At 43.1% G+C, this 16,272-nt stretch overlaps 1 protein-coding gene across 7 annotated transcripts in view; it reads left to right on the forward strand.

Annotated features, from left to right (window-relative positions):
* Positions 1-35: 35 nt before the first annotated feature.
* The window catches only part of USO1 (USO1 vesicle transport factor), a 32,955-nt gene continuing 16,718 nt past the window's right edge, over positions 36-16,272 (forward strand). For 3 of the 7 annotated variants that reach the window (XM_035552113.2, XM_035552139.2, XM_035552149.2), the window contains exons 1-9: positions 37-164; positions 243-329; positions 406-470; positions 6,696-6,775; positions 11,781-11,881; positions 12,774-12,876; positions 13,030-13,085; positions 13,738-13,858; positions 15,612-15,790. In XM_035552113.2, the coding sequence (XP_035408006.1) occupies positions 99-164; positions 243-329; positions 406-470; positions 6,696-6,775; positions 11,781-11,881; positions 12,774-12,876; positions 13,030-13,085; positions 13,738-13,858; positions 15,612-15,790 (858 nt within the window). In that variant the 5' untranslated portion in view covers positions 37-98. Of the gene's footprint in view, positions 165-242; positions 330-405; positions 471-6,695; positions 6,776-8,302; positions 8,315-11,780; positions 11,882-12,773; positions 12,877-13,029; positions 13,086-13,737; positions 13,859-15,611; positions 15,791-16,272 lie in introns of all 7 variants that reach the window. The other 4 variants (XM_035552096.2, XM_035552104.2, XM_035552122.2 and 1 more) reach the window with 2 other exon arrangements.

Below are 16,272 nucleotides of genomic sequence, written 5' to 3' on the forward strand. Positions count from 1 at the left end.
GCGGCCGCTTCCGTGGCGGGGGCGGCGGCGGGGCCGGGGCCGGGGCCGGGGCCGGGAGCAGAGGCGGGCGGGCCGGGGCCGGGGCCGGCGGCGGGGCCATGAACTTCTTGCGGGGCGTCATGGGCGGCCCCAGCGCCGGGCCGCAGCCGTCGGGCGCCGAGACGGTGAGGCGGGGAGGGCTGGGGCGCGGTGCCGCGGCGGTGCGGTGGCGGTGCGGTGACGGTGCCTCCTCGCTCCCGCAGATCCAGAAGCTGTGCGACCGGGTGGCCTCCTCCACGCTGCTGGACGACCGGCGGGACGCCGTGCGCGCCCTCAAGTCGCTGTCCAAGGCGAGTGGCGGCGGGGCCGGGCGGGCCGGGGGCGCGCCGTGCCGGGCGGGGGCTGACGGCTCGTTGTGTCCCGCAGAAATACCGGCTGGAGGTCGGCATCCAGGCCATGGAGCACCTCGTGCGCGTCCTGCAGACCGACCGGTAAGCGCCGCGGCCTGCCCGGCGGGGGGACGGCCTGACACCGCAGCGGGAGCTGGGCTGCTGGGGGCTCTTCGCGTGTGGTAACGCCTGGTGGGGGAAAGCTCCGGCAGGGCGTGCTTGGGGTGGGCGGCATGGGGCTGACGGGGCTGGGGGGCCAGCAGGAGGGCTGTAGGGTCGGCAGTCCCAGCTGAGGTCCTGGGAGGTGACAGCCCTGCAGCAACTTGCCCAGAGAGGGCGTGGAGTCTTCTCCGGCAATATTCAGAATCCACCTGGAGGCCGTCCTGCATCGTGTTCTGTAGGCAATCCTACTTGGTTGGACTGGATGATCTTCAGAGGTCCCTTCTAACCTCGGCCATTCTGTGTAAGGTGCATCTTTGTGCTGCTTCTGAGTGCCCAGTTTCTGCTACAGGTGGCATTAGTAAAAGGTGAACTCAAAGCTACAGTATTAGTTAAAAAAGCTTTTGAAACAACTCACATCAGCCTGAGATGGGACAAAAAGCGAAGTGGGTAGAATTAAGAGTAAATTAACAAAGTCAGCAAATGTTTTTTTGACTTATGCGTATGTTGTTAAATGAATGGGTAGAATAGTTCTGTCACTGGGAATATTATTTGAAGTGTTCAAATAAGAGATGTGGGCCCCGCTCATGTTGAATGACCTGCTGTTACAATGCTAGTCGCAGTGCTTTACAAGGATTAGAATATATCGTTTATGCAATATAGAACTTGGTTATCTTGGCTATGTTTTCTTTCTGAAGTTGCTTGCACTGATAGCAGTCGCGTGTTGCAACTTCAAAGCTGTTGGCAGGGCTCTGATTAACCCTCAAACCTTGTATGCTCCTGGCTGTTAGGCAGGTGTATTGTAACATGCTTTCAGTCTGGGCTTGAATGTAAAACTTGTTTTTTTTTAAAAAAGGCAGTCAGAAGGGATATGTGGGATATGTGCATGCCCACACACCAGAAGCAGCAGTGTCTTCTGATGTCAAGACAAGAATTAAGTAGCGATTCAGGGTCTAGAAGGAGGTCTCAGGGATCTAAGTGACAGTGGCATCTTGCTCTGCTTAAGTGTACAGGACAAGAAAGCCTTTTGTGCTCACCCGAAGGCTGCTGGTGGCCCTGCTTACCAGGCAGGTTGTGAAGAAGGTTTAGGGCTGTTGTCTAAACAAGTCTATGCTAGAGTTAAAATCCCATGTGTGGGCTACATGCAGCTTAAATGATGGAAACAGTACAAGGGAGGTAGCAGGAGCAACAGTCACCCCAAGGGGAAGCCCTTAAAAAAAATGAGGTCAAGGAGCCTGGTTCATCCACTTATCTGCTGTTCAGGCCAGATTTGAACTTGGAGAAGGGGGGCGGGGCTCCACTGATCTCCTTTTCTTTGAGATGCTAAAAGAGAACTTGGCTGGGCATCAACTTGGAGCTTTTCTGGGCTTTTTTCACCTCCACTTGCCCCTTCAGAATTCGTGTGTACTAGAGCTCTGTTCAGGTGCATTGTGTGACTCAGCAGCTCAAAAACCAGTAGGTACATCTTTGTGTCTTGGGTCTTTAGATGAAAAAACACTGGCTTCCACAAAAAGTTCCTAGATTAATTTCCTATGGCATGATGTTGGTGGACAGGTGCATCAGCTGGCCTGTATGTTGTGGCTTGTTTTAGAGACATGTGGCTATAGGCTGTGTGTTGATGGTGTGTGCTGGGGTGGTGTGAGCGCACTGTTTGGTAGCAGTGATAGCAGAGCAGAGGCTTTGGGGGCTCTTGCTGTGGGAGTGCAAGTGGCTGCCAGCTGATCTGCACGGAGGGTTGATAAATGAGTCGCAGGCTCAGCTGTCGGGGTGGTGTCTTGTGGGGAACAGCTGGCGTGCTGTCATCCCCATGTGAGGGGCCACCCCTGGGTGTGATCCGTGATGGACCTTTGCAGTGCCCACTTGAGCTGCCCTGAAGCTTTCTGCAGAAGTGAAAAATGCCCATTTCTTCCTCCTGGCCTCCTCAGTTTTCTTTCTTCCTTTTTTTTTTTTTTTTTTGCATTGCAGCTGTTTAAGATTTTTTAAGAAGCAAGCCAACTTTTCAGAAAACAGAAGTCTGTGATTGACTCAAATGGCCCTCTCACATGTCACTGCATTGATGTAACTCACTCACACATGCTGGTCCTGTACCTTGACTGGCTGCTGTGAAGTTCAAGTTTACAGAAGGTCCAGAAATACGATTAGTAATATGAAAGGAGCAGGGAAAACAGTATGTTGAATCTTCTATTCCTTTCTTTTTTTCCTCTGTTGCTTAGCTTTAGAAGGGTATGCTTTTTTAGTGATCGTTAGGTTGCCCTGAAGATGGGTGAGGGAACTCCGGAGGTGCAGGTTATTTGCTGGGAAGCTGCTGATGGCTGTTGCCTCACTACCAGGAGATGTTACTGATCGGCCGGTTGTCTCAGATGTATGCCTGCAGCTGCTATGTTTTTGTTGCATCAAAATATGATCCTAGCCCATGGGATTTTCCTGTTAGTTTTCGGTTGAGTAGAAGTGGGTCTTGCTTGAGTTTTATCAGCTGAGGCTCTTTTTTTCTTTCCCCTGGTCTTTTTTGCAGGGGTGGGGTGTTTGGGTGGAAGGAATTTGGGGGAAGGAGCCAGCAACAGGCAGGGGTCACTGAAACAGTGGAGTCTGCCTTGCTGGAGTGCATAACAGCAGTATGGAAAAACTGAAGCAACTTTTCTGATAAGAAATGATTTTTTCCTAATGCAAACAAGTGCACTGTGCAATTGTGATCTAATGGAAAAGTTGTTTGGATTAAAGACCTTTTCAGTCAAGTATGGCAGCACAACAGTTACCTGTTATTTGTGTAGAGCTGGAGTAAAAGCAGGAACATCTTTCATCTCCAGTGCATCTTTTTGTTGTGGTGGATCAATTGCTCCTTCCCTTGAAACTTGATGTGATAAGCACATGGACTGCACCAGCTATGTAGCAGTTTTTCTTTGATTTTCTGCCTCATCTCTGTGCTGCTCATTGCCTTGTCAATTGCCTCTTAGCTCTGTTCAACTGCAAGTCATGCTCCTGTGTTCCTCATTGTGAAGTTGATATGGCAGGAAAAGTAAGAAAGATAGATTTACAGCTTCATCTCCTAATTTCCTTAGGAAAACGTCCTGGTTTGCATGGCTGTGTGGAAGTGCTGGGTACTTCTTTCTTCATTTTCTTACTCCTCTTCAGATCTTTCATGGCTGCTTCTGGCAGCTTCCATTTTTTTTTCAGCCTTTATCTAGAATAGAGATAAACTCCTTTTCTCTTTTAAGTGGACAAGATGCACTACCTGTTACGCTGTTTCCTTGTAGATTGCCTTAAGCTCCATCTCCTGCCTGGGCTGAGATATGTGTGTTGAAACTTGCTCTGCAGAAAACTGACTTCTTTCACTAGGTTTTCAGCTATGCATATCAGCCATCCTGCAGCCTGAAAAGACTCCTGAGTCAGCCTGAAAATGTTCCAGACTTTTATACAAACCAGTGTTCTTTGGCCATATGTTCATTTTGTAATATGAAGAAGGAACTGCGATCTACTGGAGGACCTTTCCTTCTCTTTGCTGGCTGTCTGCATATTGCCACATCACACCAGGGATTATTTTGAAAAAAGCCTGGCATGGGCCGTAGCACTGATCAGCACCACTTAACTGTTGGTGTAGAGGAAGGCAGAAGAGCAAAAAATTAACTTGATCTTAGACTCATTTTATTCTATTTATATAAAATAAGAATTTTAAAAATTACTTGTGGCAGTTGTAGTAGTTAAAAACTGAATATGAACCTGAGAGACGGAATTTGTTTGCTTAAGGTACAGACTTCAGTTGCTTTGTACTCGTATTTCCAAATTTTCAGAGTTGTGTTATGCTTTTAATTGAAGCTTTTGTAAGAAGTAATGTTGCTTGTTAGTCCTTTGATCACTCTTCCATGAGCTGAGTTCTCAGGGTTAAAAAAAATTACCTTCATTTCCAGGTGTGCTATCATTGATGACATGATAGAAACACTCAGCTATTTCATACTTTACTTGACAGGATAGATCATGCTTGGAAGAGGAGGTAAAAGCTTTTTGAGGCGCCCTACCTGGGCAGCACAATATGTGGATACTTTCACTTCCATATGACTCTTCTCTGCTATTGTTTGTGAACTCGGGGAGTGCTGACTTGCCATTTCGGTCAAATTCCACATAAAAGCACCACTAGCAGCAGGAGGATGCCCCAGGTGGCTTACGCTGGATTGTTGCATTTCAGAAAGACTGCGTCTTTTATGGATGTGTGAGAGACTGGAAATCTTTTTCTTGGCTGAAGACTTTCACTACAGAGCAAAAATTGCACAGCTTCGGTCTGAACAGAATAATCAAGAAAATACTGTTGTGTGTGATGAAGACCAGATGGAAGCAAGGCAGTGAATCGCAAAGATACGGTGCTGCTGTCCTCATTTTGTGATGTGTTCTTTCAACAAGAAAAACAAGGCCAGCTTTTTCCATATGCACATAAAATTTGGTTATTCTTTTGTAGCAGCTCTGAATTTCCTGGGAGAGGAAAGGAAAAGCGAGGCTGAGACTTTTTTTTTCCCAAAAGTCTTCAGGAAGTCACTTCTATGTGTTTTTCAGACATGGAATTGTTTCAGTTACATGAAAAGGAAACCACAGGCTTTGTAATACTGTGTTGAACTAAAATTACATTAAAGGTAAAGGGGGAAACATGCAGTTGGGAAATCTGATCATACTTGCAGGACGGGAAGGTTTACATAGGCTAAAAGCTTCTTTCATTTGTTTTGACTTAGATTTTGGCAGATTTTTGTAATTGTTGCTTCCGTTACAGCACAGCTTAAACACAGGTGGTGAGTTGTGTGACACTGAGGGGAAAAAAAAAAAAAGTACACGTGTCCGCCTAGACAACAAGCAGGGCAAGGATTCAACTCAAAACCCAATGTGAAGGGACAAACTATGCTGAGGCATGATAATTGCTAGTTTTGGATTTAGTGTGTTATAAAGGGAGGTGAGTTGTCACTCTGAGAGCCTACTCAAGCCCTTGCTGTAGTGATGCAAGAAAGGTAGGGGTGGGTTGCTCCATTCTGTCTTCTCAAAGCTGGTGGATCACCTTAAGGCAGCTCTGCTTTTTGGCTGTAATAGCAGCTGTAAGTTTGTCATCTTTAATTAGTGGTCTAGCAGAGGTAGCTGGCCTCAATTAGGGCTTGGCTCTTAATGCTGCTGGTTGGACAGGTTGTTTTGGGGGTTTGCTGTGAACTGGCCTAGTAGCTTCCTGAAATATGAATGAATCTTCAGTGGTGTGGAATCCTCACCTTGTATGCCTTGGAGATTAGTGAAAGCAAAGGCTTAAAAGTTTGAATGACAGGTCTTAGTTTTGACAGCGTGCTCTTCCAGCGCTTGGCCAAGACGTGAAAATAGCTGCTAGGTTTGTCCTTACATTCTCTGAGGTGCCTTCCTTTATGTGTGGTGGTGATTCTTAACCAAAAATGGTTACACGTCCCTTTTGCCACCAAATTGTTGCACTGTGTGTTTCAGCAGAGGATTTAAGGATAGTTCAGGCTTTGTAAAGAAGAAAAAGCAAGTCCCTGTTAAAGCAGAGCTTAGAAGGAAAAGTGTGTTGGTGTAAGTGGGCAAACTGATGCCTGGGGGTTAGATAGGCGGCCCAGCAGCTTCCTTGTAATGTTAGGAGTTTGAGAACTCCTAATAACTGGGTCTAGTGAGTCAATGACCCTGGGACTGGCCCGTCTGGGAGATGGCACAGCTATTACTGCATTCAAGTGGAAATTGTTTGGCCCCTGGTTCTTGCTGACAGGGTGGTGGGGAGGGTCTTCTTGTGATGGTGCTGAAGCTTGTCTGCAACTCCTGGGTGACTTGCTGTCAAGGGAGCTGAGTCCCTACCTGAGGTTTCTCCTGGCACACTGGAGGAGCAGGTTGGAAGGGGTGACTCAGGTGGTGGGAGACATGCTCACCGTGAAGCTTCCTGTGGTTGTCTTGTGTCACCAGGCTTTGTGGATGTGGCCACCTCAGGGAGTGGAACAGGCAAAGGGAGTTTGACTCCATTTAAGGGACTGGGGAGCTCATGGTTGGTAAAAACATGGCATTATACGATACCCATCCATGTCAATTCTCTCTTGCGATAGTGCTGTAAAGGCAACTGCCTGAGCAGAAAACCAACATTGTAAACAAGAAATTGTAAGAGAAGTTGCAAATAAATACATCATTAAAGCAAAGTGGTTCTTTTATTCGCAGTTCAGATTCTGAAATAATTGGCTATGCTTTGGACACTCTCTACAATGTAATATCGAATGACCTAGAAGAGGAAGAACAAGGTAAGCTCTTGATGGTGATAGTTGTATTAACTGGGGGGTGCTTTCCTTGCTGGTTTTGTTCAAGTTACGAACAGTAACAATATCCAGTTTACTAATATGTAGACTTGCTTTGTTATCGCATAGCTGTTAAGACAATGTGAAGAAAATCTGTTGACGCAGCTTGCACTAAAGTAATACTGGATCCCTTGCTGATCTTAAAATCAATGTTACGTGAACAGCACCCAGGTTGTATTTTTTCTAGTTTGTAAATATCGCCAGGTCGTTCTCTGCTATTGGTAAAGGACAGTTCGGACTGTTACTGTCAAATAGGACTCTTTTTTCTGAGGACTTAACGATACCAAGAGATAAAGTCTCAGGTGCCTTTGATAAGGTGGTTATAGTAAGTGTGAAAATCTTGCTTGCCAGCCCTATTACGGTATTTTACGAAAAGACTTCCCAAGATAATTAGACTTAAAAACACAGTTGACAGTTATGTTGTGGAACTTATTTTCTGAGGCTCGTTACGCTAGTACCTTCAAGGTGAGGGCAGCACATAGATTGACTAGGTCTACACAGTTAGCCAATGCTTTGATATTTTGTGGTTGCTGCGCCTCCAGCCTTTATTTTATTTGTTGGTCAGCCACCAAATCTGGTCTGAAAGGCCAATGAAATGATAGCAGCCATGAAAAGTAACTCCTTATTTTACAAAAACTTTGGTACTCTGACAAAAATGACAGTAGTAACCCAAATTAGGCTTGAGCAAGGAGAATGGCGTTAAAATTGAATAAATGTGCTGGATCCAAGAGAGCCAGATGTTCTGGCAAACAAAATAGCTGCTGATCATAACGAGTTCAGGCTCTTGAATGGTGCTGAGGGCAGGATGATCCAAGCTCCCTCATCTTTAGCCTCATGGACATGTGCAGAGAATAGGGATGGGGTTTGGCTGAGGGCTGTGCAAGCGCTAGCTTGAGAGGAGGCTTCCATCAGGGAACAACATCAGGTGCTGAGCTTGTGTGTGTTTCCTCCCTTAACAACTGATAAATATCCTGTTGGGAAGCAGGTGAGGATTGTCCAATATGCATGCATTTCTGCCAGTATGTTTGCATCACATTATGTCCTTCTGAGGTACCTTCAGCAATGTGTTGTCTCTTACCTGAGGAGGCTGCAAGAGATCTGTAAGCTGAAAGCCTTTGTGTGATGCGTTACTCTTAACTTTCTCTGAAGTTGGCAGTTAGCTTTACTTGCCCTTCTTTTCCCTGCTTGTGGTAGTAGCCTTCATTCTTGACTCAACAAGAATGTTAATAGCAGTCTTTAACTGCTATTAAGAAGAGGAAAGAATTGACAAATCTGAGTTCTGTATGTGAGATGATCAGTGTTGTGAAGGGTACAGGGTGGTTCCGTACAGATGCCTGAAGGAGTGATTTGCCACAGAAATGAGGATGGCTGCCTTGGAAATCTGAGCTTATGCTACTGTTGGTTGTGCTGTTTGAAAAACTATTCAACTTGTGAACCTTTCTCTTTCTCTTTTTCTTTGATCTGCATTGACAGATGATTCTGAAGGTAAAAACCCTTTTACTTGTATAAATATGGCACTTGATAGATGTAGTTGCTACTCACACCCGTAACACACTCCGCAGTTTAAAAAGGACACTGTAAAGACTTGCATTAAAGTTGAGTGCATTTTGTGTTCTGCTCTGAAGTACAAATTTGCTTTGGAGCTGAAGTGGCTTCCCAATGTACTATTTCATGTGATCTGGGCATGTTGAATGCTGGCAGACTTGTTGAGATAGTAATAAATTCTTGTTTGGGATGTCATGAAAGTGCAGCATCAGTTCTGGTAGGGTTTGAATGGGAAGAAGGGTGTGCAGAGTTTTTTGTTTTCAAGAAGCCCTGAAGTTTGACACAAATCCTTCACAGTGTCTCTTTTAAGCGATGCATGTTAAAAATAGTGTTCACCTCTGCCATAAGTTCACCACTAACACTTATTCTTCCTTATTTCTTCAACTTTTTATTAAAATGCACTTCATGTGTTGATTTAAAGATGAAATTCTAATTGATAGTGCTAGATATTGGTGCATCTTTAAAAGATAAAAAATGGAAACTTCTCATTTGAGCCACATCCATGTAGATTTTTAAGAGCAATCTTAAGTATAATTCTGGAAACAGCAAGAGCTTAAAAAACAAATACCATTCCTCCGTTGTCTTAGAAGAATCAAAAACATGCTGAACTAGAACCAAGCTTTTGGAATAAAAGTAGATCTCTGGCAAGCTAGTAAGAGGCTGTGTAAGTTGTGTATACTGATGACTGCTGTTTTTTTTTTTCTTCTTGCCTTAGCACCCATAACTTGTGCAAGGATAAGGGTTGGGATTAGCAAGAATCCAGAGTTCAAACCCTTGCTATTTGTAGCTGAGCGTGGCTGGAGGAGGAGATGAGCAGTCATGGCCTGTGGCAAATTCCAAGTGAAATGTTTTCATCTAAGCCTGTATTTTAAATAAAGGGGAAAAAAGTTCAGGTTTATGCTTTGCGTTGTTTGCAGCAAGCTACAGTGTGCACAATCCATATATGACTCCTCAGCTCAGTTGCACTACTCTACATTAGCAAGTTTGGCAACTGCACTTGTGTGGATTTGGTTTGCCTGTTGTGTTTTTTATTCATGCACTGTGGGAGTGGCCCAGACGTGATAAGCCCCCTCCTCTTCAGAGAGGGCCGTATCAGATGTACTTGCATTTTGCTAGATGTCAGGGCTAGAGTTACTCTTGCATGTGATTTGTCTTCCCTTTTGCTACCTTCTGTATTTCATAGTTTGTCCTCTTAAAAATTTGCAGCAGATTGGTGCTGCTTCTCTGTCCCTCATGTAAACTACCTACCAATATCAGCCTCATTAGGAGGATTATAACTAGACTGTGTTAAAGGAATGATCAGCTTCAGTCTGATTACTCTAAGGCCACATAAAAAAAGGCGTCTTAACTGTACAGAAATCCTTAAAAATAGATGTTATAATAAACTCAGCTTGCAATGTGTGATGGTAAGGAACAGTTTCAACTTGAAGGAAATTGGCTTGACTGAATTAAATTTTTTTCTTGGTGCCAGTCCAAGAAAATAGATAGTCCTTTGATTTCTGTGGTTTGGTGTGCCCCTAACAAGGTACAGAGTTTCAAGATTATTTGTAGTCTTTGACCCTATTTATAGGTGCTTGGTTGCCAGCGATTGGTGGCTGTGAATCTTACAGTTCAAGTGAAAGGAAAAAAAATCCTTGCTTTGCCTTCCATTACCGAAATCAGACATTTAGATGTGGTCAGAAATTGTGGCTTTACTGTGTTTTGTTTTTTTTTTCCTGTGCTTTATGCTTCGAGCCATTCTTGTGCCTGTGGTTTCATCAGCTGGCATGGGATGGTGTTGCAGTGCTGAATGTGTGTGTGGTTGGTAGGGTAACCTGGTTTAGAAGATGAGTGGCAGTGCTTGTGTTTCTGATGTGTTCTGATGTGTTTCTGGTCTGTCCTACGGGCACATGGGACAGAGGCAGGGCTGATGGCAGTACCTCTGCCAGGAGTTGCTTTGAGGTTACGGAGAAAGGAGGAACAATGAAGGAAATTGTTCAGGAGATGTGTGGGGAGAGAAGCTTTGTAGGGAGAAGTGTGCTCAGCCAGAGCTGGGAATGTGAGTGGCTGTGTTGTGTTGCTCCCCCTGTGGCTGACTAATGTGCATTTAGCCCCTTGGTTTGTTATGTTGCTTTGAGAAACCTCATAGAAACACAGCTGAGCAAGGAACTGATGTGATTTTTCAACTCAATGAGATACTGATTTCTTAGAGGTGGCCACAGGTGTTACAGAACTGAATTCCCATCCCTCTTGAGTAGGACTTGATTTGGACTACTGCTAGGTTGCTCAACTACCTTGGCTGAAAAGCTCCAGTCCCAGAAACTGTATTGGAGCTGAAAATACCTTCTCCTCCTGTCCAAAATGAAAACAATCTGAAGCTACTTTTGAATTAAAATTGCAGTTCCTCAATTTGTCAGTGGAAGTTCATTAACTGTGCCAGCCAGTAGTGCCTAAATAAGATGGTTTTGTGAGATAGTTTTGTAAATTGCCGCTCAGACTGGAAAACCAGCAGTGGGGCAGAGATGTAGTTTGCATGTTTTCTGTTGTCTTGTGGGATACTTTTGCTTATTATCCATTTATGCAACAATGATTAAATAATTCTGTAAGACTGAATTGATCCACTCCTTTGATTTTGCACAACTGGAGGGTAAATGGAATGACGCTTGATTTTCTTTGTGAAATTAATTTAGATGCCAAGGCTGGGAGGTTTTGATACTTATCTCTTTCACAATTATTCTCTCTTCCTGATGTTTAAGTCTTGTCTAACTGCGATGTCAAAATAAGTAACTGAGGTGCTTGGATTGTTTAGCTTTAGATGGTTTGGAGTAGATGATCTTCAGAGGTCCCTCCAGCCTTGGCCTTCTGTGATTCTGTGGCTTACTTTCTCCACTACTCTCTTTTGAAGCTTCTTGGCATGAAATATACGTGACCCTTGCAAAAAGGTGAAAGGTGAAGAATCCTGTACCAGTTTAGTTGAGCTTTGTGGAAATGTTGAGTCTTTCTGCTCCTCCTGTGCTGCGAGGGCTCTTCCTTTGTCTGAATTCTTTGGTCCCATAGAATTGTTTGGTTTTATCTGAAACAGGTGACTGTCGGTCTGAGAACTGTGAATGTGGATGTGATCAATGGGAAGAGGATTTTTTTTATGTTTATACTGGATTAGGTTTCTGTTTGGTAGATTGTTAGTTCCTTCCTTGATTTTAAAATAGCTCTCCATAAAAATTGTTTAAAGTAGCCTAAGCTGCTGCTTTTTTTTTGTGCACAGCTTGTGGCTGTGTTTGTTTTTGAAAATTATTTAAACTTATTAACACTGTATCAGTGATCAAAAGCTTGTTTGTCACCCTTGGCTCTATTTTAGTGAGAATAAAAATACAACTAACCAAAGTTATTCTGTTCATGTGTTGTAATACATTGTTTTTGACTATTACAGAAGAAAACTCACCTAAACAAGTTGATGATTTGGGAAGTCAGTTCACAGAGATTTTCATTAAACAGCAAGAAAACGTCACTCTCTTGCTGACACTTGTGGAGGTAAGTAACAGCTTGGTGCTGGGAATACTGGAGGATATGTAGTGTTGCACAGTGAGGTTACCTTAATGCATGTTTTCACCTTTCCATGGAAGCATGTGTCAAATGTCAAGTGCCTGACTGCCTAGCAAGTTTGGGGTTGGAAATGAGTAAAGTCTATGACCTGGATGAAAGCCATTTGTTCCAACCTTAAAGCAAGATACCACTGAAAGTGAGGAGGGGATGCTGAGGAAGGGATGATGTACATTCAGTCCTCACCTGTAACTTGGTACAGAGTTAAAATAATACTTGTCATCTAAATCGGTGATTCAGTGGGTGACTTCAAGGTGATGCCTTAAAACCATAAGGATTAGAAGTGCAGAAAGCTCTGTGTGGTGACTCAGTTGAGATGTAGGCCCAGTCACCAGCTCTTGAGTTTAAGCTGACCTGGGGAGCCCAAAGGTTTGGTGGTGGTGGTCAAAGCCTATGTGTGGACTCATTAGTTGTTGAGCTTTCTCTTTCTTTCAAGATCCTACTTTAACAGAAGTTGTTGTTGTTTGGGAATGGAGAGAAGATAGAAAAGAGCCAAAGGCAATGCTTTTTTTCCAAAATTTCTGAGTAACATGGGCTGATGCCATGAGGGTTGGACTGTCTGTTTTAGAAAGAAGAAATAGCTAGGAAAGCAACCCCTGAGGGGAGGGAGGGAAGGAAACTGCTGGGACTTCATCTTGCTTGTATAATAAAATCAAGAACCAGTGTTCTGATTTGTCGGCCATGTGTTGTAATAGGATGAATGAAAAAAGAAATGGACAGGAGATTAAATCTCGTGCCAGTTTTGTCTGTTCATAACTGTTATCTCCAAGAGGAAGTGGAATACTGAGGAATTTATTACTTAATTACTTCTCTATCTTTGCAGGAATTTGACTTCCATGTTCGTTGGCCTGGAGTGAAACTACTTACATCACTTTTAAAGCAGCAAGGACCTCAGGTGCAGCAGATAATTCTTGTCAGTCCTATGGGTGAGTGCTTCAGTTGTTTGCGTGTGAACTTCAGCTTGGAAGCTCACCAAACAGAAGGCAGAGAGCTAGAGCTGTTTTGAGTGAGGTGTTATCAAGACCTCTAGCAAGAAAAGAACTGCACCTTTTATGCTTGTTTTTGTGTACTTCTTGCAGGTGTTTCTAGACTCATGGATTTACTAGCAGACTCGAGGGAAGTTATACGAAATGATGTAAGTATAGAACAGAGGCTGTTGATTCTCTTCATAATTAGCAACTGTCAACTGCGTGAACTGCTTAGGATTTGTGCAGAATTTGGATTAAGTTAAATGAATGCATGTGAGGGAAGCATCATGGTTATTAATTAAAAATACTTGAGTCTTCCCTTGAGTCAGGTGGTTTCTGCATGTCTTGGCACAAATCAGATAACGAGGGCAAGCTGTTACTGTGTATTTGCAAGCATCAAGTGTTGTATTCCTATTGTGTTAGCTGATCTTTCTCTTGGCCTTCTGTCAGGTTCAATTGTCTTTTTCCTCTTTACTCATCAGACAGCAGAAAGCTCAAATTACTTAGTACAGAAGAGATGAGGTGTCTTACAAGTTTACTCTTTGTTCTTGTGTATAGCCACTTAGCATCCTTTTTGGCAGTGTTGTGGTTCTCTTTTCAAGTGTGGTGAAGCATGTGGTAAATACTGGGTAATGTCCATGCTGGGTTTGGTTACCTGTGCCAAAATGCATGGGATGTGCAATTCTGTTCTCTGATCCTGGCCAGGGCTTATGCTGCTCTTTTAGCATTCCTCTGAGAGCTGTGACTTGTGAGAAGTGATGTTCTTCAGTAAACTTCAGTAAAACTAAGTTTAATCACTTCTTCCCTCTATCTGCCAAGGGAGTCTTGCTGTTACAGCAACTGACAAAAAGTAATGCAGCCATACAGAAGATTGTTGCCTTTGAAAATGCCTTTGAGAGACTTCTGGATATCATAACAGAAGAAGGGAACAGTGATGGAGGTACAGAAGTGTCTAAGGCTCTTTTCATAGTTGTTCCTTCTGTTTTTACACATGTTAATGGGTGACTGTTTAAAGGTTGATGTGAGTGTGCAATTGGAGCTTGTTAAACGGTTCAAAGGATCAAAACACATACCTGGTTTGTAACAAATTAAGCAGAAACAGGAGCAAGTAGGCAGGTTTTCAGCATATTTTGAAATCTAGCTTTGAGATACTTGAGTTAAAATAACAGCTAATTTCTATGGGTATGTGTGCCTAAGTGTTTGTTCATGTTTGGTTTACATTTGTGAGTGCATGTACTTGGGCAGTGTCCCCTTCTGTCACTTACTAAGTTGAGCGTCGGCATTCCTCCTGCAAAATCCTTGGATGCTTGGAAGTAACAACTTGCTGTGTATCTTCAGCATTGCTGGTGACTTCAGTTTCCTGGTCAGCTCCTAGGCAAATCATTTACCTGGGGGGGGAAGGATAAGAAAAAGAATGAGCAGAAATGATGCAGCACTTAGGTACTTTCTTTGTTTCTCTTGGCAACTTGAGTTTACCACCAGCTGCAGTTTGCTGCAGGATCTAGTTGAGTAAAAAGATGACCTTCCTGCAAGCTGCAGGAGCGGTTAACATACTGCTGCTCTCCCAGCAGAGCTATTCCAGGTATGTTGGAGTGGAAGGATTAAGCAATCCTTTAATTTAAAGCTGCTATTTTTAGGCAGCTAATAATTTTAGGGGACTTGGTATGTAAACTCCCGTGTGCCAAGAATTGTTGCTTTTCTCCTTCTTACATGTGTGTTCCTCTTGCCTGTGGCCCTGCTGAGGGCTGGATTACCAGCTGTGGCTCGGCAGTGGGAGTGGGAAGGGGGGAATGTGACAGCTGGTCTCTTGGTTATCCCACTCTCAAGTCTGGCACTGTCTGTGTTTTTTAAGAAGTGTAAGGACTAAATATTTATCCTTTCTATGAAGTCCAGAAGGCAGCCCAGCAGTACCAGGAGCAGGCTACCTTTATTTGTGTTGTCCTCTGGACAAAGTTGTCCGAGGACTTTCTCTCAGAGTACATAGTCGATTAGCACCCGTAGTTTGTTTTCAGCACATACAGTCTGTGAGTAAAAAAAAAAAAAAAAAAAAAAAAAAAATATGGCAAGACCTAAAAACACCCACAAACAAGAAACCCGTTTGCTTCAACTCCAAGGAGTGCAGTTTATATTGGTTTGTTGTAAGGGATATTGCTAAGAATTGCTTCTCTCTTCTGTCATTTTATTTTTCATTAAAAGAAAAAAAATAAAATGAAACTCCTGAAATGAGTCAAAATTGTAGCTAGTGATTGCAAGCATGTGTAATCAGTTACAATTTAGGTGCAGTTTAAGAGGAACTTCATTTTAGTACTTAAGCTACACTACTGTCTCTATTTTAACTTGAAGTACATATATTTCAAGACACCAAGTGTTCGTGAGGCTTTATTTCAAGTCCTTCCCATTACTACCCAATTAACTTATCATATGAATCGTGTATTCTTCGAAAATACTGTTTCTGCTTCAGACTTGTGGAAGAACCATAATTATGGTTTCATTTGAAATATGCTGGATCAACAGTGATGTATTTCACTTGATCTTTGATTATTTTTTCATGCATGAGTTCTTGATCAAAATTTGATGGTGTTAAGAACAAAGAGTTCAGAAGTGTGTGTTCTGTGCCTCCTAGAATCTGCTGAGTATGTGAAGAAACTAGTAACTTCTGTCTCACCTTTGATTAATCTTTTTTTTTCCACTAGGAATAGTAGTGGAAGACTGTCTCCTCCTTTTACAAAACTTACTGAAGAATAATAATTCCAATCAGAATTTCTTTAAAGAAGGTTCATACATTCAGCGCATGAAGCCTTGGTTTGAAGTCGGGGATGACAATTGCGGTTGGTCTGCACAGAAAGTAACTAATCTTCATCTAATGCTGCAGGTAAAACACTTCTTCTAACTGCTAGTACCGGTATCAAGGCTTCTTCAGCTTTGCTTGCAGTGAGGAATATGTGCAACATGCAACAGCTGAGAAATCTGTGTGCTTTCTTTAGCTCACAGTATTAGTGTGCCAGTATTAATGAGAGATACTTCTTTCAGTGCACATACTATTTCTAAATACTGAACTCGTAATGGGTGGCGCATCAAGTAACTTTATTTCATGTAACTGAAGATGTAACAGTGATTGGAGTGAAATATATAACTAGGGGTGTTTTTATAAAGAATCCTCCTGTATGAATTAATGCGTAGTTATGGTGCATTTACAGTGCTGTTCAATAGATTCATAATTATTGATTGTAGGGCACATTGCCTTTTGCTCACCCCTCCAGAAAAACACATTTTCCTGTTACGGAACACTTCATGTAGAAACTTGAGATTTATGAAGCTAGTTTCTTGTTTCTCAAAATGTAGCTCTGACAAATT

This window comes from Cygnus atratus, chromosome 4 (genome assembly GCF_013377495.2).
Source record: "Cygnus atratus isolate AKBS03 ecotype Queensland, Australia chromosome 4, CAtr_DNAZoo_HiC_assembly, whole genome shotgun sequence".
Lineage (NCBI taxonomy): Eukaryota > Metazoa > Chordata > Aves > Anseriformes > Anatidae > Cygnus > Cygnus atratus.